At 43.1% G+C, this 21,027-nt stretch overlaps 2 protein-coding genes across 2 annotated transcripts in view; one reads left to right on the forward strand and one right to left on the reverse strand.

The window, feature by feature from the left end:
* Positions 1–15,106, reverse strand: CGA (glycoprotein hormones, alpha polypeptide). The gene is made up of 5 exons (XM_054977775.1): positions 15,045–15,106; positions 8,426–8,437; positions 5,917–6,023; positions 2,019–2,209; positions 1–78 (listed from the first exon to the last, which is right to left on the reverse strand). Exons 1-5 carry the CDS (start codon positions 15,047–15,049, stop codon positions 1–3), a joined length of 393 nt encoding a protein of 130 aa, XP_054833750.1. The 5' UTR covers positions 15,050–15,106.
* The window catches only part of ZNF292 (zinc finger protein 292), a 63,743-nt gene continuing 57,066 nt past the window's right edge, over positions 14,351–21,027 (forward strand). Inside the window, exon 1 of the mRNA XM_054977754.1 lies at positions 14,351–14,529. Within this exon, the coding sequence (XP_054833729.1) occupies positions 14,359–14,529 (171 nt within the window). The 5' untranslated portion in view covers positions 14,351–14,358. The remainder of the gene's footprint in view (positions 14,530–21,027) is intronic.

Here is a 21,027-nt window from a genome sequence, read left to right on the forward strand (position 1 = left end):
TTAAGATTTATGGTAGTAGCAAGTACTGCAGTGACAATCAGTGTGATTCTCCATGGTTGTGTTGTCCTCAAAGGGAATCTTGGAAGAAGAAAAACAAATGATAACAACAACAACAACAACAACAACAACAACGACAACGACAACGACAACATGGATTGTTGGCTGAAAAGGTGAAAAAACCTTAGTTGCACCACACTGGGGATTTTCATCTATTCCAGCTCTACAATTATTTCCATTTGAATTTCTATTGAATCAGGAACCTGGCAGAGTGTTGAATCCTAAGTTGAATCCTCCTGAGGCCAAAATATCAATTGTAATTATGTCTCTGGATCAGCAGTATCTCATTCTGTATGGCAAACTATATTTTGGACTGATACTGAATTTATATTGCCTATCAAGTGCAGGAAAATTGTAACCCACCTGTCATATTTTTACTTCACTCTTCCACCAAACAACTCAGGATGGATTATTTTCCCGTCTCCATTTTTACCACACAACAACCCTCAACATGTGTGCTCCTAGCAGCCTGTTGCTGGTAGCAGCCTCAGCTTCTGCCTCCCGTCCACCCCACCACATTCACATCCAATCGTATATTCACAAAATTCATAGCACCAGAGCAAATAGAGGATGAAAGAGCAGGCACCACCCACAGCTTATATGGAATTTTAAAAGCCCTCTCCAAGTCAATGGGGACAGTATCAATGAAGGGCAATTGAAATACTGTGCCTCTCCCCCGTCACTTAGGGCAGATCCACACATCATGACACCTTGTGTCCTGTATCCATCACAGTCCTTCTGATGTGTGTTCAGAGTTCCATACGTAGAATTAATTCCAAGCCATACACAGACCCAGCTTGGCCTGAGACTTGGGATATGGGAAAACTTTCCCTTCATTCCATTGGCCCAATGCAAAATGGTTGTGGGAAACTGCTATTTGCCTTATTGGGAGCTATACATGTACTAATGGGCTACACAAGTTTCACCAACATAGCAAACAGTGGCTCTCCAGAGATATTTTGGTTTGGGACAATGGCTTAAGGCCCTGCTTCCCATGCACTGACAGCAAGATATGAATTGAGTCCCTGGGTGCCTCTGAACTACTTTCTGATCACAGAACTCCCAGCACACAACTAATTAAAGGAGCAACAAGAACTTCTCAACATGTGAAACAGCCCTAATATGATCTGATGAGTTATTCTTTAACAACCCCCTGATGTGACTGTTAAAAGCAGGCAGTGCACATACCAGAAGTTACAGCAAACAATACCATTTGTCAGGATTTTTGCTATCACATATGAAATATTGAGAGGTTGCCATAAGTCAGTTGCGGCTTCATGGCATAGTTATTATTACTATATGAAGTATTAATTATATTAAAGACAAGAGAGGATGCAACTTGGAGATTCATTTGTTGATATCATAAAAACATAAGAAGAACCTGCCGAATCAGACCAGTGGTCCATCTAGTTCAGCATCCTGTTTCACACAATGGCCAACCAGTTGTCCTGGAAGGCAAACAGGGCATAGGGGCCACGGTCCTCCCCTGTTGCTGCCCCCCCAGCACAGGAATGCAGAGGTTTGCGGCATCTGTATATGGAGGTTCCCTTGAGCCACCATGGCTAGTAGCCATTGTTGGACCTCTCCTCCATGTATCTGTCTAACCCACTTTTAAAGCTATCTATGTTTGAATCCATAATTACCTCCCCTGCCAGTGAATTCCAAAGTTTAGTTACTTGTTGAGTAACAAAGTATTTCCTTTTGTCTACTCTAAACCTATTTCCCAACATTTTCTTGGGATGCCCCACAGTTCTAACATTAGGACAAGTGTACTCCCTTGCTCTCAAGGTATGATTGTCTCACTCTTCCTCTCCATGCCAACCTTTGTACACAGATGAGACTTAGGAGATGTCTGTATAGAAGATCTCTGCGATCATCATGCATGTGGGTGGATTCAAGAACCTTCTGGAATGAGGAGAAAGATACACATGCAAAAGGAAAACAGCCCCATATTTCATTACCCTTGTGAAGGCTTTTGCTACACAGCATGTTGCTTCTGAGGTAATGTTCTTTGGGACCCGCATTGTTTTCTTTGTCCTCATGGGCGTGGGATAAGCCCTTGAAAAACAGCATCCTACGCACTGGAAAACACGCTGCCCATTGAGTACTCCTGTCACATGTCTATTCAGTTTTAGTTGACATTCTGTACAACCTATCAAAAAGAACACACAAATACATTAATCTTGTTCTAGGTTACGCTTTACATTCTGTTACATGATATTAGTCTGTATCCCAGTTATTTGACCCCTGGGAAACTGGCAGAAAGTTTTTGTCTCTCTAGCCACTTTAATTGCCAAGCAATTAGTATGGGTAGCATGAAAATCCCAGTGTATGCCATCAGTTCATGAATGGCTATCACATTGATTAAGGGAAGTTCTTTAGAGAAAATGAGAAGTTTTAGAATCAGATTTGGTCTTCTATCACTAGATTATCTGGAAGTTATTAAGGCTGTAATCTCGGAAAACCGAGAACTCCCCTCCCCCTTGTTATGTTTGGCAATGTAAATAAGTTTGCCTAAGTCAGGGGGGAGTGTTTTAGCCTGTTGTAGTTAATTTGGGTCTTTTGCTGGTTTTTTTTTGCTATGTGGGGGGAATGCTTTGGTTTGGCTTTTACTTATTATAGCTAGTGTTTATTTTGCTGTTCTTCTAGTGGAGGTTCTTCTATTTTATTCTGTTTTGGGCATGCGTGCTTGCTGGTTTATAGATTCACTTGTTCTTCAGGGGGTTCTGTGTTTTCTCCTGTTGTGGGTGTTTTGTGCTGTAAATTTTTGCTTCTTGGGGGTGGGCTGTTTTCCTGTGTTGTTGGGGCTGCTCTTTCTTTATAGTAGTTTGGTTGGTGCTTCTGTTTTCTTTTGGCATTGAGGTTTGGTTTATTCCCATAGGGAATAATGGAGATTGGAGGTGGCTGGGTGCACCCTCTCTGGGGGAGCCATAAAGTGGCCCCCATGGGGTCCAATCTCCCTGAAACTTGGGTGGCCTTTAGAGGACAGTGAGAAGTCAGTCCCCTGAAAATGTGGTGGATTTTGCTTACAAAATGCCATTCCTAGCCCCCTGGATAGCCCCCATAGTTTTTTCTCATAGGGAATAACAGAGATTGGAGGTGGCTGGGGGCACCCTCTTGGGGGGGCATAAAATGCCCCTCTGAGGTCCACTCTTTATGAAACTTGGGGGTCATCAGAGGACAGTTACAAGTAGGTCCCCTGCAAATTTTGGGCAATTTGGTCCAAAAATGACCACCTCCACCACCCCAGCCACTGGATATACTGGAATTGAGTTTCCCATAGGAAGCTGTGGCCAAATATTACCAAATTTTACCATATTTGCTCTGTATTACCAAAACAAACTAGAAAATGAATTTGGCATTCAGGGATACTTAATTTTTTTCCCTAGTTCGATATTACCAAACACATATTTACCAATTTTTTTCCTGTGCTCACCCCTAGTTACAGTATGCTAAAGGAATCTGGTGATAAGCAGATGATAAATCCAGAGTAATAAAATCCAGAGCTCCTTTGAAAGTGAGTAGCATTTCACTGATGTTGGGCAAGAGATGACAGTCAACAACATTTGAGTTTAGGTCTCTCAAGTCCACACATGTACGAATTATCCCACGAACCTTTCTTGATAAAAATGGAATAAAGATGCTCAGAGGAATTAACAGATTATGCATGATTTGAGAATCTCTTCCTTAAATGGTTGTCTTAGAATAATGAATACATTTTCTTTATGACTGGAACTGCATTTTCTTTCAGCTTGAGCTTGTTCCTGAATTTGATAACCTAAAACTATCCATATAGACATCTGGAAACTCAGTGATAATGTCCATGGTATGAACTTTCCATAGTTGCAGAACATGTTCCAAGCTATTAGGGTCCAAACTGATTTTGAGATCTCTTTGAAGACTCCATCCCAGGATACACACATCCTTTGTGAGTACATATACCTTTCCATGGGCTTTACAACCTTTGTATTGAAGATTAGCAGTAAAGTAGCCTTTGACAGCAATGGAAGACCCACCTTATCCTCCTAGGCATGTATCTGAAGAATGCAGTGATGGGCAATTAGCAATAAATAGTACTGTATAGAAGCAAAGAGGGATTACAGTATATGGGGAACTAGAATTTACTAGCATCCTGATTTCATAGTCATTGACTTGCAGAAGGCAATGTGAAAAAGTTGGAGCAACACAAAAGGATCAATGTCTTCATTTTCCTGATGACAACTCCTGAGACACTGTTGATGGCATTTTCTTTCAGAACATGTTACTAACAGCTCTGTTTTGAACAGTTCAAACATCTACTGGCTCAGGGGTTTCTGATGGACAGGACAGTGATTTAGCTCAATGGAGAGCAATTTCTACTCTGGGCAATTCGTAGTTTTTGCCAAAGTCAGTCCCTTCATCATAGCATTGGATTTTAGAATTATTTGTCCTCATGACCGTCCATTCTCCGATCACATAATCTGTAAAATTCACATGTTGCACTTAGTTCACACAGTGTGGCTATTTAGTGATCAACAGCCTCATGAAGTGATTGCATGCATGGATAGAATTTGAAATATATGTTGAAATATATATGTTGAAATATAACATTTAATAACAGGTTAAAATGACCATCCAGAGTATGGGCAGCCACTTCATATGGAGCAGAGTCCTGTGGCGATTCAGTGACTGGAGAAAGAGGTTTGACGATTTTCTGTGCTTCAGGACCCAGGCTATATAGAACAGTACCTTTTTCTGGGGTCAGATCGTTTTTTTTCTATGGCCAGAAACTAATTATTGAAATAATCCTATTGTTCCTATGGGAGCAGAGACTTCCCAAGGCAGACATGAAGAAAGGTGGAAGTGGAATTCGTGCCATTGCTGTACTATTGAGAACAAACTGTGAGGGTATGATGTGTACCCATCACAAGCAGGAATACTTCTTTCAATTTGCTTCAGTCTCCTGCAGAAACGATCACCTGCCTCCACTTACGTTCCACGTAACAGCTCACGGAATGAGACATCCCTCTGCTGGCCAACAGGGGGAAAACATACCCTAACACCACATTCCGTTTATTCCGTTTATACCCCCATTCTTCTCTCCCATGAGGACCTAAAACGGGTGACAGCTTTCTCCCCTTCTTGATTTTATCTTCCTAACAAGCCTGTGAGTTAGGTTAGGATAAAAGTGGGAGTTTACACCTGGGTTTCCCAAGTCCTAGCACTAGTACTCTGACCACTACACCACACTGGCTCTTAATACATATAGAATAATCTCCAATACTCATAGGTTTCCAAATAAATGTAATGTGATCATAAAATAGTAGTAAGACTGCTGCCTATCTAAGAATTTACAGCAAAAATATATATTAAAGTATTTGATTTTAAGGAATTAATGTAGAATGTTATTAACCACAGTTTCTAGGAATAACATGCAGCCTAATCTTGACCATGTTTCATCAGTAGAAGGCCACAAAGACAATGGAATCCTGTATAAAGCTACTCCACTAAATCTGCACAGGATCGCACTATCAGTTCACTGGGGTTTACTCTCACATAATTGTGCTTGGCATTGCAGATCTATTTTAAAAGTCCAGTCTAGCAAAATCCTGAAAAGAGATTACATGAAAGAGACAAAAACACACACAAGTAACTTTAAAAGAGAGATTTTTGTAAATTCTGTTTAAAAAGTATTACTGTACTGCCTTTTATTTTGGTTTCATAATTTGCTATGCCAGGAAATGTTACCCAGCAGAGGTTTGTTTTTGGATCATGGTACACAAAGAGTGCAGATTTAATTTAGAACTTTTAATTTATCCAGATCATTTGTTTATCTAGATTATTTGTTTTCTTTTATTTCAAGTGTCAAAGATATCTCACCCTGTCTGATGAGCTCGCCATCTGGTAATGCATGAAGGATGTTCAGAAATACAGACAATACAGCTAAAGTGATGGCTGCGCGCTTTCCGTAGTAATCCATAACTCTCCTGTAATAAAGGAAGGGGATCAAGACCTTTTAAAGCCATTTCTAAGCAATATATTGTCGAAGGCTTTCATGGCCGGAGAACGATGGTTGTTGTGGATTTTCCGGGCTGTATAGCCGTGGTCTTGGCATTGTCAGGAACTACAATGCCAAGACCATGGCTATACAGCCCAGAAAATCCACAACAACCATCATTTCTAAGCAAGTTTCTTTACATGATCCTGTGAAATTCGGTGAAAGCAAAAGGCCTAGGATCACTTTTGTAATTTGATATATTTGAATTCTATGTGACATTAAACACAGCAATATCTGTTTAAAGTAGTTCTGCCCTGCCTTTCTACTGCAAGGCCATCCTAATATATAAAAGGCTAAGCATATTCAAGACAACTCACGTCCTACCCTGGTGCACCTCCAGAGGGCGCTGCTGTGGAGGGAAACTCCAATGAGGCAGTCAGACCTCCAGAGAAGACGCCAGGGTGGGAAGCCCAGACTCAGGGATTAGGCCCAGGGATTAGGAATGAAGCAGGAGGCAATGCCCACCTCCCGCCTTCACCCAGCTGGGATCAGGAGCAGAACAGGTGGCAATGCCCGCCCCCTGCCTTCATCCATCTGGGATCAGGAGCAGAGAGAGGGCAATGCCTGCCCCCCATTTTCACCCAGCTGGGATCAGGAGCGGAGAAGGTGGCAATGCCCAACCCCTGTCTTAACTTAGCTGGGATCAGGAACAGAGCAGGTGGCAATGTCCACCCCCGTCTTCACCCAGCTGGGATCAGGAGTGGAGCAAGTGGCAATGCCTGCCCCCCAACTTCACCCAGCAAGGATCAAGAGCAGAGCACATGGCAATTCTCGCCCCCACCTTCACCCAGCCTGGATCAGTCACGGAGCAGGAGGCAATGCCCAGCCCCCCCATTCAACCTGCCAGAATCAGGCACAGAGCAGGTGGCAATGCCCCACCACCACTTCACCCGGCCGGAATCAGGTGCAGAGCAGGAGGCAGTGCCCGCTCCTTCTTCTCTTGGCCAGGATCAGGAGCAGAGCAGGTGCAATGCCCACCCTCGCTTCACCTAGCTGGGAGCAAGCATGGATCAGGCAGCAATGCCCGCCACTTCACCCAGTTGGGATTAGGAGTGAAGCAGGTGACAATGCCTGCCCTGCCCTTCACTCAGCCAGGATCAGGTGCAGAGCAGGAGGCAATGCCCGCCCCCCTTCACTGTACATACATATCACATGGACTGATGGCCAGCCAGTGTGTACAAAAGTGTACACACTTTTTTTTAAATGACAGTTACTTGTTATAGGGAACAATACTTTGGCTACACTTTGAACTGAAGCATGTGCCCACTATCTGCTTAATACATGAAGTGAGTACAACAGTAATACAGTATATGCATTGTATATTTGACAGAGTTTGTTATTTATAACAAGAGATGAGCAACAACATTCATACATATGCAAAGTTTGCTAGAAAAGCAGCCTTAAAAAGCAGCTCTCTTTCCTTTCCATACCCAGTCATGTTGCCATATAATAACAAAATTCAATGTATATACTGCCCTTTAGGACAACTTAATGTCATACTCAGAGCCCTTTACAAAGTGTGCTATTGTTATCCTCACAACAATCACCTGGAGAGGTAGGTGGGGCTGAGAGAGCTCCCAGAAGCTGTGACTGACCCAAGGTCACCCAGCTGGCTTCAAATGGAGGAGTGAGGAATCAAACCTGGTTCTCCAGATTAGAGTCCTGCCACTCTTAACTACTACACCCAACTGGTTGAGTCATATCAGTTAACAAATTCAGTACTCATAGAAATGATCTATGAATTATAGTTATTAAAGGATCAGCCATCTAATTTTTAATTTGATACATAAAATTTGGGTAACTTTGACTTAAAAACATTGTGTGTGTCTCTTCTAAAAGAACCTTGTCTAAAGATCTATAAGAGGACTGATGCTCCTGCAATTTAGCTTTCCCACCTGCTCTCCCCCTCATGACAATCTGTTTCATTACAAAAAGTCACTTTTGAGTATCAAGAGGGACCTTCCAGAATTAGAGAAGTCTCCTTGCAGAGAAGATGTGACTTCTACTCAAATGTAGGGCTCTTGGGATCCAAGCCAAAGAATACAGAGGAAGACTATACACCCAGGCTTCCCTGAAACAGATTACCACATATGGTTTCAAAGGGTGGGGTGGTATGTGCTTTCCACAAATGCTAGCCTCTCCTTGGCTTCAGGCTTCCTTTCACCCCAAACGGTAACATATTACATTCCCACAATAGCACACATAAACACACAATTTGCTATAAAAAACAAGCCTATCAACTTACAGATTTTTCTCCAAATTATGCATCCATTTTCAAGAAACTGGGACAAAAGCATGCAAAAAGTGTAAAAATAATTGAAGTTAGGGTGCCGAGCAGACAGACTCACAAAATTGTGTCTGCAGCAAGCAACCTAAACATCTAGCAAGTGAATACTTGCATTTTGTTCTTTGACATGGATTCCACAGTAAAGAAGACAAATAAATGCATTTATCAATTCAACTTTAACAATTAATATTACCCTTCTTGTATTCCAGTTGAGGTCAGTTGATAAAGGATTGCGAAACTTAGCTGTACCTTGTCTCTCAATTCTGAGAAGAAATAAAGCCTGTGCTTTTCTTTTATACCAGCAAAATTAGTCGACCTTCCACCTAGCCTTAAGCCAAAGGATCGAGTGTAATTTCTGCTCATTGGCTCATTATGCTTGATGTAATTACTGTTCCATTATATGGATGTTATCTCTTCCTTGACTTCTAAACATATCACTTTTTGCATTGTAATATTAAAGAAAAGTCAGATGGTGAGCACATGGATCAGTGTTGTTTATGATCAGGGGTATTTTTCCTTGCTTTTTCATCTATGTTCATAGCCATTTTCTGTAACTGTAACCATTATGAAACAACAACAAATGACTAGGATTTCACTAGGCAGTTAAGTGACAATAACATTATTGTCTTTTATGTATGCATAATCTGAGAGATTACAGCATTTAAAAAAAACTGGAAAGGCTTGAACTAGTAATAACAATAAAAATTATGGCAGCCATATTAAAAACATTGCTATTTCATATCATCTTTTACTCTTTCATTATTTCTACTTTCCCCTCCACATTATTCATTTAAGTTCATACTAGCAACAAAGCTCATTATGGGGGAAAAATACAAGCTCTAGAAAGGGGAGAGCAGGTATGGGGGGGGCATTCCTTCCTCCTCCGTCACTGATCCTGGCTGAAGGCAGGGGGGCATTGCCACCTGCTCCGTGCCTGATCCCAGCCAGGTGAAAGGAGGGTGGGCATTGCCACCTGCTGCGCGCCTGATTCCAGCCAGATGAAAGGGCAGGCATTGCTTCCTGCTCCACACCTGATCCTGGCTGAGTGAAGGGGGGGCATTGCCACCTGCTCCGTGCCTGATCCCAGCCAGATGAAAGGAGGGCAGGCATTGCTTCCTGCTCCGCACCTGATCCTGGCTGAGTGAAGGGCAGGGCAGGCATTGTCACCTGCTTCACTCCTGATCCTGGCCAGGTGAAGTGGCGGGCAATGCTGCCTGATTCATGTCTGATCCCAGCTGGGTAAAGCAGGGGAGGGCATTGCCACCAGCTCTGCTCCTGATCCCAGCAGGGTGAAGAAGGGGTGGGCACTGCCTCCTGCTCTCCACCTGATTCCAGCTGGGAGAAGTGGCAAGTTGATCAGGAGGTGAGCATTGCCTCCTGCTCCACATCTGATCCCAGCTGGGTGAAGTTGGTGGGCAGGCATTGCCATCTGCTCCGTGTCTGATCCTGGCTGGGTGAAGGGGGGCGGACATTACCTCCTGCTCTGCGCCTGATCCAGGCCAGATGAAGGGGGCGGGCATTGCCTCATGTCCTGCTCCTGATCCCAGCTGGGTAAAGGGGGTATTTCCTCCTGCTCCGTGTTTGATCCTGGCCGGGTGAAGGCGGAGGGCATTGCCTGCTCCACAGCTGATCTCAGCCATGTGAGGAGGGCGGGCATGGCTGCCTGTTTGCGACTGGGTGAAGGGGGGGGCATTTGCACCTGCTCTCCTCCTGATCTCAGCTAGTTGAAGAGAGGCAGGCATTGCCACCTCCTCCACTCCTGATACTAGCTGTGTGAAGGCAAGGAGTGGGCATTGCCACCTGCTCTGCACCTGTTCCCAGCTGGGTAAAGGTGGGGGCATGCATTGCCACCTGCTCTGCTCCCACCTGGGTGAAGGCGGGATGCAGGCATTGCCACCTGCTCCGCTATCTTGGCTGGGTGAAGGGGGGAGCAGGCATTGCTACCTGCTTTGCTCCTGATCTGCGCTGGTTGAAGAGGGGCTGGACATTGCCACCTGCCCTGCACCTGATCTCAGCTGAATGAAGACAGTAGGCGGGCTTTGCCACCCACTCCGGTCCTGATTCCAGCTGGGTGAAGTGGGGCCAGGCATTGCCACCTGCTCCACTCCTGATCCTAGCTGGGTGGAGGGAGGGCATTGCCACCTGCTTTGCTCCTCATCCCAGCTTGGCAAAGTGGGGCCGGGTACTGCCACCTTCTCCACTCCCGATCCTAGCTGGGTGAAGGCAGGAGTCGGGCATTGCCGTCAGCTTCATGCCTGATCCCAGCCAGGGCTTCCTGCCTTAGCATGCTCTCTGGAGGTCTGGCTGCCTCATCTGGGTTTCCCTCCACAGCAGTGCCCTCTGGAGGCACACCAGGGTAGGAAGTGAGTTGTCTTGAATATGCTTAGCCTTTTATCTATTAGGATGCATTAAAGTTTCTGCATTCTGCAATGTTCCACAATGCAAAGAGGCTTGCATACTGTATATGGACAGCCAGAGTGGTGAAGTAGTTAGAGTGTCAGATTAGCATCTGGGAAACTCCAGTTCAATCCCTATTCTGCAATGGAAGCTTGCAGGTTGATCTCAGGTCTGTCACATACTCTTGGCCTAACCTACCTCACAGGGTTGTAGTGAGGATTAAAGGAGCATATTGATGTAAGCCACTTTGGGGAGAAAGGGGGGGTATAAATAAAGTAAATACATAAATAGGTACAACCATGGTCTCATAATTGTAAAAAGATTGGGAGTGACCTGTTCATTTCCTCTTCCTCATCCAGTACAAATTCCTCCTCTTCTTGTTTTCAAGCCTTAAACTCACATTTCAAACCATGTTTACAATGGAAACTCCTTTTTTGTGTTAATCATGGATAGCAAAGCACATGTGTCATGGAAAGTTGTGGTGAATACCAGAAAAAGAAGAGACATTTGCACTCAGAGTCCCACAATGAAGACACTACATATGCATTGGTTAAGGAAGAGTTTATTAATTGCGTATTGAACCACACAAGTTCTTAAGCTCTCCCCCCCAAATTGTGCAGGTTCTTTAAAAGTCTTCCCCATTGGATTTGCCAGTGGTTGAGCAGTAACCCCACTCTGGCAGCAAGCTCAGCAAGGACATATGCCACACATAGCATTTCCTTGCCTGCAACAAATGGGCAGTCATACCACCCATCAATTCTACCCCTCCCCTCACAGTCCTGAGAAATTTAATTAATGCTTTGATATGTGGAGCCTTAAGTGCAATAGCAAGTCATGTGCACTTTGCACAAAGGTAACTTGGTGACAATAAGATAGCTGTCAATCTTCCCTTATACGGAAAATACCAGGCCTAAGAGTAAATTTGCAACATTTGTGGTTAATGCTCACACACCCCTCTCTCCTTTATTTGGAGATAAGTTTTTAATTGGCTCCGTTCTCGCTCTTTTGTTGCAAAGGGGCATAAAAGATTGTGATGTAAGTTGCTCTGTGCTTCTGTGGTTGGAGACTCCCAGATTCTGTGCCATAAAAAATAAACTCTTTCTGGTTACAAGGAATAGAGTGGCTGTTTCCAGGTTCAGTCTACCAGGGATAACCTGGCTTCCCCAAACGAATAAGTTATCTGAACAACGCACACGAACAGCCAGTAAAGGTTCAAGTGGTGATGTGCCGCAATAAGAAATTAACACACGTATCCTCCAGTCCGTTGTACTATTCAGCCAAGAGTGGCTGGCTTGGGTATTTGCCAGTCTAATAATACAAAGCATCAAACTACACAAATCCTAGCAACCCCCGTTGGGAAACCTTTCCAACCCAGTCAGGGCCTAACCAACCACTCAGTATTAGGCCTAATTATATGACCCACTCCCACAACAATGTGAAGTACATGAAAAAAGGTTTCTTCTAATGCTGATCAGACAGAAATTCAAAAATTCCTCTTTAGCTCCTGTGATCAGCTAATCCTATATTGCTGTCGGGGGAGGTGGAGCCACAGAAAAAAATGCACCTCACAGCTGGAGAACTTTCCCGGTCGTGGAACACGGTTTAAAAATTGACTTTTGTATTGGCGAATTTTGCCTTTTGTATTGATCTTTCTCAGGTGTGCTAGAACCCCCCCCCCCCATTGCCTGTGCCGCTTGTGCTTGCCATACTAGTTTCACCACCATAATTCCTTTCTGTAGTTGCCAGAGAGTTTTGGGACATAGTATGATATATATAAAGGAAGTGAGTAATTGCTACAGACTTAGATGGTTTCTACATTTACAATGCTATCCTAAGCAGAGTTACAGTCTTCTAAATCTGTTTAAGTCAATAGGCATAAAAGGATGCAACTGCGGTTAGAACTGCATTGTTAATGTTTTTTTTCCTGTTTATGTGATTCCGCACTGGAAGCAGAGGTATGGTAGCAACCATTTTAGGATCTTATTTATAGGATCAAGACTGACAGAGTGGCTGGGTAATGCATAGGCACTGTAACAAGAATTTATAGGATTCCATATTATAAGTGAGGTTAAAAGTAATTCCTAGGGCAGCATGGGTTAATGACCGCTTCTCCTTCCTTCACTAGATGTAGTTCCCTTTTCTGCATCAACTGTAGAACAGTAATGTTATTAAAGGCATGCTTTTCTGGTCTCTAGCACCATACCATATCTACATAAATTTTGCTGTTCTTTATAACTGGCTGTCGCATTGACCAGTTTAGCAGATTACACCACAGGACTCTTGAAATCCTACCTATCTAACCCACAATATGTAGTATACCCCTATAAAACTGTCCTAAACACAAAACACATACTGTACATAAAAAATATTTAATTAAATTTCAGATTAAGAGGAAACAAATCCTTGAAAGTGATCCCTTTTCCCAAGTTCCCATCTTTAATATTGGAACCCGATTATGCTGCCCTATGAATTTATTCCACAACATTTCTTCTGTTTCGTCTGTATTATTTATGCCAATAAAGGTTGCTGTGCTGTGTAATATTCACAATCCTACTTCCAAGCACAAATGAATCGTTTAAGTTTTGAAATATGGAATAAGCATCGATACTTTTAAAATAATCACTGAAGCTCCGTGTTGTATATTCTGAATCACTAGATGTTGTATACAATTATTCATAATTTATATGTGGGCAGGCGGGGGGGGGGGGACAGCAATCTTCTCAAGGTTAACCAGAATAAGCTTTGCCTGGAAGGTAGTGAGGGAAATACAGCACTCGCATTCCACCCCCACGCAAATTACTTTGGCGGTCTCGCGTAAAAGGGCTCACGTAAAAATCTCACAGATTTTCCCTTTAGCCATGAATGTATATTAGCATATTCCTAAATATTTGTATTTCCTGAAGGGCCGGCTAGTTGTTCTATTAAACAATTATAATATTTACTATCCAAACGTTCTTCTATGCAAGGCCTGTAAATGTCTTGAGGGAAGTTCGATAAATCAATGTTAGGGCACATGGCTTGCATACAAAGCCCCAGGTTCTGTCTCCAATACCTGAAGCACCAGTGGATAAAAAAGACATTTCCAGTGTAATTCTAAGCAAAGTTACTTCAGTTTAAGCCTACTGAGATCAATTGGTTTAGCCTGGAATAACTCTTCTAAGAACCGCACTGCTCGTCTCCTACGCCTAAAGCGCACACACAACGCGGCTACCGAAACCGAAAGGCTTCGCTATTTTGCGTTCGCTTCTCCGCCACCGCGAGCCCTCGACATACGTCACGCAGCAGCAAGTGCCACTGGGCGCGCGCCGTTTTGTCCATGTGACAGCGGGGGGGGGGGGAGTTGAGGGCGCAGCATTTCCCCGCCCCTCTGCGAAAGGAGGGATGGGGGGGAGGGAAAAAAGAGAGAGAGCGAACGCGAACTGTCTTTTCGAACTCTCCTCCCTAATCCCGCACGTGACCCCGCCCCGGAACGTGGTATTGTGTAATCACGTGACACACGCGGGCAGGGGGGCGGTTGGCCGTTGAGGGAGGAATAGTGGGGGGGAGGGGGGCTGCGTACGCGACGGAGCGGGGTGCGAAGATGGCGGACGAGGAGGCCGAGCAGGACAGCAGCGCCAACCTCGGAGCCGAGAGCGGCCTTCGGGATACGCAGCGACTGAAGGAGCGGCTACTGGCGCTGGAGACGGCGCTGAAGGAGAGCGAAGAGACAGCCGTGGAAGCGGCCGCCGAGTACTGTCAGCAGCTCTGCCAGGTCAGGACAGGCCGGGCGGCCCTTGGGGCGGGAGAGGCTGGCGGGCGAGTGAGGTGGTGCTCACCCGGTCCACGCTCTTGCTCCTTCTGCCGCTGCTCTTCATTGAAACCGTCGCGAGGCCAAGCAGGCGGCCCAAAACGGCCCGCCCCCCTGCGCCGGGAGGGGAGCGACTCACGGCCCCATAATCCCCTCCCCCAGCCGTTTTAAGAACAGCCCCCCCTCCCCTCTCGCTTTCTGCCTCCCTCAGCACTTTTGGACGGTTCTCGTGCTCTGTTGGGCCCTTTTGTTGTGCTGGTGCCGCCTCGACTCTGGAGGGGCCTTTGTCTGCTGTTGGCGGCGACGAGCTTAGATCCCTAGCCCAGTGTTAGTGGCAGCGCGAAGAAGGGGAGGGTATTTGATGCAGGTCCCCTTCCCGTAACTGGGAGCCCCTACGGTATATCCGCTGCAGGTTCTTCACCCCGATCCTGCGATTATGCAGCCCCTGTACTTTGCGCAGAAGAGTGGCTTGCATTTGCCCCATAGTGAGACTGGGGGCTCGCTAATGACTGCCATGAAACTCCCGTCGTCCCTTATTCATAACACTCGGTTGATCCGGTAATCTAGCTTCCGGAGTATCCTTGTGTTCTCCCTATTGTTATAGCTGCCTCCTTACAGCAGTCTTGTAAGGGACTCTAAAATGGGAAGTGCCCTTTAATCTTTTGAATTAACTGACCTTCCTTGATTTTTCCTCTTTTTGTATACCTTACTGAATGTTCTTTTTCATTTCAAGCTGTTATAAAGAATGAGAGCCATCTATGGCTATTGTAATGTTTTGTAGCAACTTCCACACACTAGCATAGATGTATTGGTTTGCAAATGGGTACTTAGCCACCAATCAACATTAGTTCTCTTATTCATTGTAAGAATTCCACCAGCTATATGTTTCCATATGTACTGCACTGGAGAGCAGAAGTTTATAAAGGAATCTGAGTGCTTCAGTACAAGTTGAGGAGGCATTCTTTTAATTCACTTGCAGCCTGCCTTCCATCATGGATCTTGTAGTGAAAATTGGTACAAATCACTCATCTGAGTTTGCTGAAAAGGGGGAAAAATCCTAGCTATGAAATGGGTACAATATCTGTGACTGTTTACATCATCTTTGTATTTTAAGCATTGTGGAATGTAAGCAAATTATACTTTATAGCTTCACTGCTTCTGTTTTAGAGTTCAGAATCTCTAAAACAATATGGAAAAACCTAATAAAGACTGTGACATAGATTTAAAAGAAAGGTATATGCTAGTTAGCATAAAATACATTAAAACAAATAAAACAATAATTTAATGTACTCGTGTAACAGCAGTTGTTTTGTTGGTGAGGAATCTGCAATTCTGGAAATCAATAATCCAATATTTTTAATATTAAGTATGAATTATTTTAAACATGGATGAAAGAGCATATCTTTGAAGCATGCAGAAATATTTCTAGAAGGAGCTTTCGTGATATACCATATTGATTCTCTGTTTTCATTGAATTGGTAACCTAATGTTACGGAATGTGAAAGTATCTTGATTGCAGATCTTTATTCTAGAGGAGTGTTACAGGTTATTGAACAATGTATGGATTGTAGGTTGTGGTATTTAGTAGGCACTCTCTTTGCAATGCCAGTTAATTCCCCTACTCTACAAAAGAGGTGAAGCATTAGTCATGTAGAATGCCTTTCTGAAATAGCAAATGCTGGAATGTTTACTACAGAAGAAAAATCCCCCCCCCCCCCGGCAAAGCATGTAGGTAATTGTACAGTTGGAGTACATGTTCTACAAAACTTGCAGTAGTAGGTGAAGTATAGAATTAAAGTGTATTGAAAAGAAAATATGCGATCCAGTGTTGTGCATGTTTACTTAGATGTAAGTCCCACTGAGTTCAGTAGACTGTGTGTGTGTAGACTTGTAGTGCAGTCTTTCTTACTTTAGTTGAAGCTCACTCTAATGATTGGGTTTAGACTGGAGTAAGTGTGCAAGATTGCACTGGTTGATACCCTTGCATTTTAAAAGGCTTTTAAAAAATGATACTAAGTGCAAAGAAGTAGAAGTAAAATCTTTCTTTTGTGTTATTGTGTGTCACAAATTATCTACTGCTTCAGTGCCTGAAAGCTATAGACTAAATATTTGATATTGTTTGTGTAATACAGAGAAGCTTAAGATAATGTAATTATAAAATTCCACTAATGTTGTGGAATTCTGTTAATGTTACACCTTTAGACTTCATATATAGCAAAACTACACAGATAGCATCACCACCACACTTGGGACTTTGTTTTGGTTCCCAGCCAGTCCATTCTGCACAGCACCTCTTCAACAACCAGTAGCCATTTAGCAGGAGAGGAGACTTCTTGCAGAATACGCTGCTCTTTTGATACTTCTTGGGACTGGTTATGCCCAGTGTGACATGCCTGTTCACTTTAATTTAAATGGATGTGTTTATAACATGCCATTTTTATTTATTTATTTTTGCCTCAGTTTCTTTCAAACCTGTGAACTCCTTGGAGACAGAAGTGTTGAAGTTTAGAATACTGTAAATGGTAGTATGGAGCAGAATATAAGTCTATCAAAATAAATACCAGAAGACTGTCATGATCAGGAAGGATTTCTTGGGTTGAAAGTACAGCAGAGAACCATATTTTGATGTGCTTTTGAATCCTGAATATTCTGTTAGTTGGTGGAACAGCCCCTCCATGGAGACAAACGGCTAATATTTAAAGGCCCAGCCAATTCTCAAAGTCTTGTTCACCAAAATCCAGTCCCAGCCTTGGTGAATTTCAAGATTTGCTTTGTCTGTATGTTCTTTTTCATACATAGTTTTAACTTTATCTCGTTTTTATATACTGAGTCTTGTTTTAAGCTTATAATAAGTATTTCACAGCCATAGCTGCCTATCTTTGATGCCTATACAGAGATAACACTGGCTCAAGGCAAACAGGAACCAGCTTCAGGGATGAATCCCCCTACCTTTCCTCCCACTTTAGATGATCTTTGCACATGTTTTATTCCGGACATTGGTGTAAGCAATATTATTACAAATAGGATGATCTGTAAACTATGATTTGAGAAATCTCATCAAGATTTTGTCAATCTTGACGAGATTTGATGCATATTTAACACAAAACCATGGGAAGCATATGGCTTCTAAGCTAGTTCCCAGCTTGTAAAGTATGGTTTCCATGAACTAGCATTAATGTTTGCAACAACCCATTTTGTCTGATCTTGCTGTCCAGAGGCTACCAGGGAAATGGCTGTTTTTATCTATAACTAATGCAAGCTGTTAGGAAGAAGGCAGAATAAACTTCATAAACAATTATAAAACAATCAAGTTAGAGAGCAACTCTTAAAATCTCTTAATGTTTAAATTAAAAGCTTATTTCTCACTAGATAGGGGAAGGGGGGCATGCATTTTCACTTATCCACACTTCCACAACTCCCACATTATTCCTAGTTCTCTTGTGTTTGGGAGAGGGACTCTTGAACCCTGATAACATTTCAGGGGGTATGGTGGGCTACAGGGAGAGAGGGGAATGCTCAGTTCTTCAAACAGAGCTCTGTATTTTATTGGGTACAACTAATAGATAAGTTTTTAAAGAGCTTGGAGTGAATATAGAACACTGTCCTGATGCAAAGAATTGCATGAATTATTCTCGGTGTCCAAGAAAGCTTTGAAATTATGTTTTCAAACAGCAGTTCCCATACTGCACCGCAAACCTTTTTAAAAAGTTCATAAACAGTTTATAATGCGAGGTGGGCACCTATTATTTAGAGAACAAATCTATTAAGCTTGCCTCAATTTTCGCCACACCAAAGGTAACTTTTTAAAGAAGTTTGCCAGTGCAGTGGTTATTAGAGTAGCAGATATGGAAATATACTGTAGCACCATGTTGGCATGCTCCTGACTAGAGATGGGCACGATCCAAAAAAAATTAACGATCCAGCTGATCGTGGATTGGCGCCGGCGATGATCCCGAATTAACGATCCACACCGATCATCTCCCGTTCCCGGATCGTGGATCATGGAGGCCAAAGTGGGCCGCACTGCTATTCCCAGCTATGTGGGAAGGTGGGTGGTGGTGGCGGCCGCCGGGCCTGGCGGGCACGGGGAGGCGGCGACGAGCCACCTCCCCTCAGGTCCCATTCAGCAACACAGGAGGTCTGTGTTTGGCTGCCAGAGCTGCCTATCAGGGTTTGCAGGGATGAGATTGGAGTGCCCATGGCTACAGAACACCCCCTTCCCCCTCCCTCCCCTGGGTGTCTTCTCCCAACTTGTGACTGCTTTGCTGCTCCGTGGTTGGAAGGAAGCCTTGGTGATCAAGGAAAGCTGGGCTTCCATTCGGGTTTTCAGGGCGACAGAAGGAGGGCAAACAGAGCTCAGGCTTTCCCCTGGCTCCATTGCCAGGGGAATAGATTGCTGGCGCCTGAGTGTCTGGATCCCCGATCCGAGCCCGAATGCAACGATCCAGGCCTCTCCCGATCACTGGATCGTTGGCCGTGGACGATCACGATCCGCCGGGTCACGATAGCGCAATCGCCATTATCGTGGGGTTTTTTCTATCGTAATGTGGATGGTGCCCATTTCTACTCCTGACTTTTTCCTCCCTTCTTCCTCAAAGGAAGCAAATCTAATTAGTGATTTACTGTTCTTTGTCTGTGGTGAGGCATATACAAGGACTGGTTGCTTTGAGTTTACCAGTAACAGTAGAAAATCTCTGGGTCTAAAGTAAGTGATGGCAGTGACAAGGACCTGACCCACTCTCCCCTGGGAGTACATATCACTGCTTCTTGCTGTGATGGACAGATCCAGTTCCTCCTCTCTCAGGGTCTCAGATGAGAGCTGACACAATGTAGTGTTGGCAGAGCAGGAGAAGAAGTGTGAGTAAGAAATGGGATGTGTCAGTAAGTGAATGAGGATGAATTGAAAGCTCGCTGCAAGAAAGATAGCTATCTGTGTACCTCTCTCACCCCAATGTTGTTTTACTGTTTGAAATAAAAATTAACTCCTTTTCATTATCTCACAGGGTGAATTTGATTTAAATCAAATCGATTTAAATCATGATTTAAATCACTAGTCAGTAAGAGTAGATTTAAATCATGGTTTTCTACATAAAGACTCATTCTTGCTGGTAAAATCTTAATATTTACAACCAGATGAAGGTTTCATTTTTAGAATAACTTTTCAGATTAGTTTTACAGTTATATAAAAAAATTACTTATTTGGTTATATTATTAGAAACACATCATAGATAGTTCACCTCGCAATAATTTCATAATTATCTATCTCCAGTTTCATAGGTTAATTATTCATATTTGGATAACTTTTCTGCTGTACTTTATTGAAGGAAGAAAAATAATTGTTACCTTAATAATAACAATGTACATAATTTTATTTTACTAAAACAATATTACAGCATATGTATTCTTGTATTTGCTTAAACATCCATGTTTGTTAACTGATATGGTTAAACAAAATATCTTTTTTTAAAAAAACTTAAAAAGACTATCAGCCCCGTCTACACATGGAAAACTTAAAATACTGTCCTCTGTAGCTCACTCATCTTCATTTTCTTGTTTGTTCATAATCTGGAAAAAAAAACAGGCTTTCCTGCTTTATGGGGTCCCAAACAATTTCTCAGTTTAGAATGAATGAGTCCAAAGGAAGAGAATAGTCTTTTATGCCAGCAGAAGAAGCTACTGCTGTTAAAATTGAAATAATTACTTCAACAGTCTCTAAGTGACTTCCAACAGTTCACTGGTGTAACTTTCATTAAAACATCATCAGCAAACATATATTTCTTGAACGGTTCCCCCTGAGCTCTGAAGTTGGCATTACAGACGGATGGTTGCTGGATACCCGTGCCATAGTTAACTAGTTTTCTCAGCACTTAAGGTGTGACCCTGGTACCAGATATTGACAATATTTGTGAGAAAATGAGCTGGAGACAGTGTTTATCACATTGTTTTTTTTAATGCTTGTAATTTAATTCTGTAAGTGCATTTAAGTGCTCACTCAGTTCCTTCCAAATTTCAACAGCATCAGCAATGAAACAGGTATTTTTCTGTATTTTGTTTAAAGCTTCAGAAATGGGTTTCAGGATGCTCAGCATATGTTCAACATTTCTCTTAAGCCTAATGATGACGATTTTGGCCTTGACAGTGCCATCTATTTTCTTTCAATTTTGTTTACAAACTGTCATCAGAATAGGCCAGTTCTTGATATACTGCTCAAAACAGTCCACTACAGAGTTCCATCTAACATCTTGTGGGACCATTAGCTTGGTTCCACCCATTCTTTTCAGAGCTGCTGCTGCAAAATGATTGTTACAGAAGTATTTAGCAATTTCAACAACATTAGTCTTTATTTCTGGACCACTGAAGTCTTTGGCTAGGAGGTGGAGCAAATAAGCACTGCAACCATATGTTATTATTAGCTTTGTATTCCCTTCCTGCTCTTCGAAATTTCTTCTCATCTTGGATATA

The sequence above is a fragment of the Eublepharis macularius genome, chromosome 1 (assembly GCF_028583425.1).
Source record: "Eublepharis macularius isolate TG4126 chromosome 1, MPM_Emac_v1.0, whole genome shotgun sequence".
NCBI lineage: Eukaryota > Metazoa > Chordata > Lepidosauria > Squamata > Eublepharidae > Eublepharis > Eublepharis macularius.

What these genes read in the sequence shown, in the direction of transcription:
- CGA (XM_054977775.1), bottom strand. An exon ending in TGGCGAGCTCATCAGACAGG is followed by an intron (nt 2,210 to 5,916) that starts GTGAGATATCTT and finishes TCTTTTTGATAG; the next exon opens with GTTGTACAGAATGTCAACTA. An exon ending in TAGCAAAAGCCTTCACAAGG is followed by an intron (nt 79 to 2,018) that starts GTAATGAAATAT and finishes TCTTCTTCCAAG; the next exon opens with ATTCCCTTTGAGGACAACAC.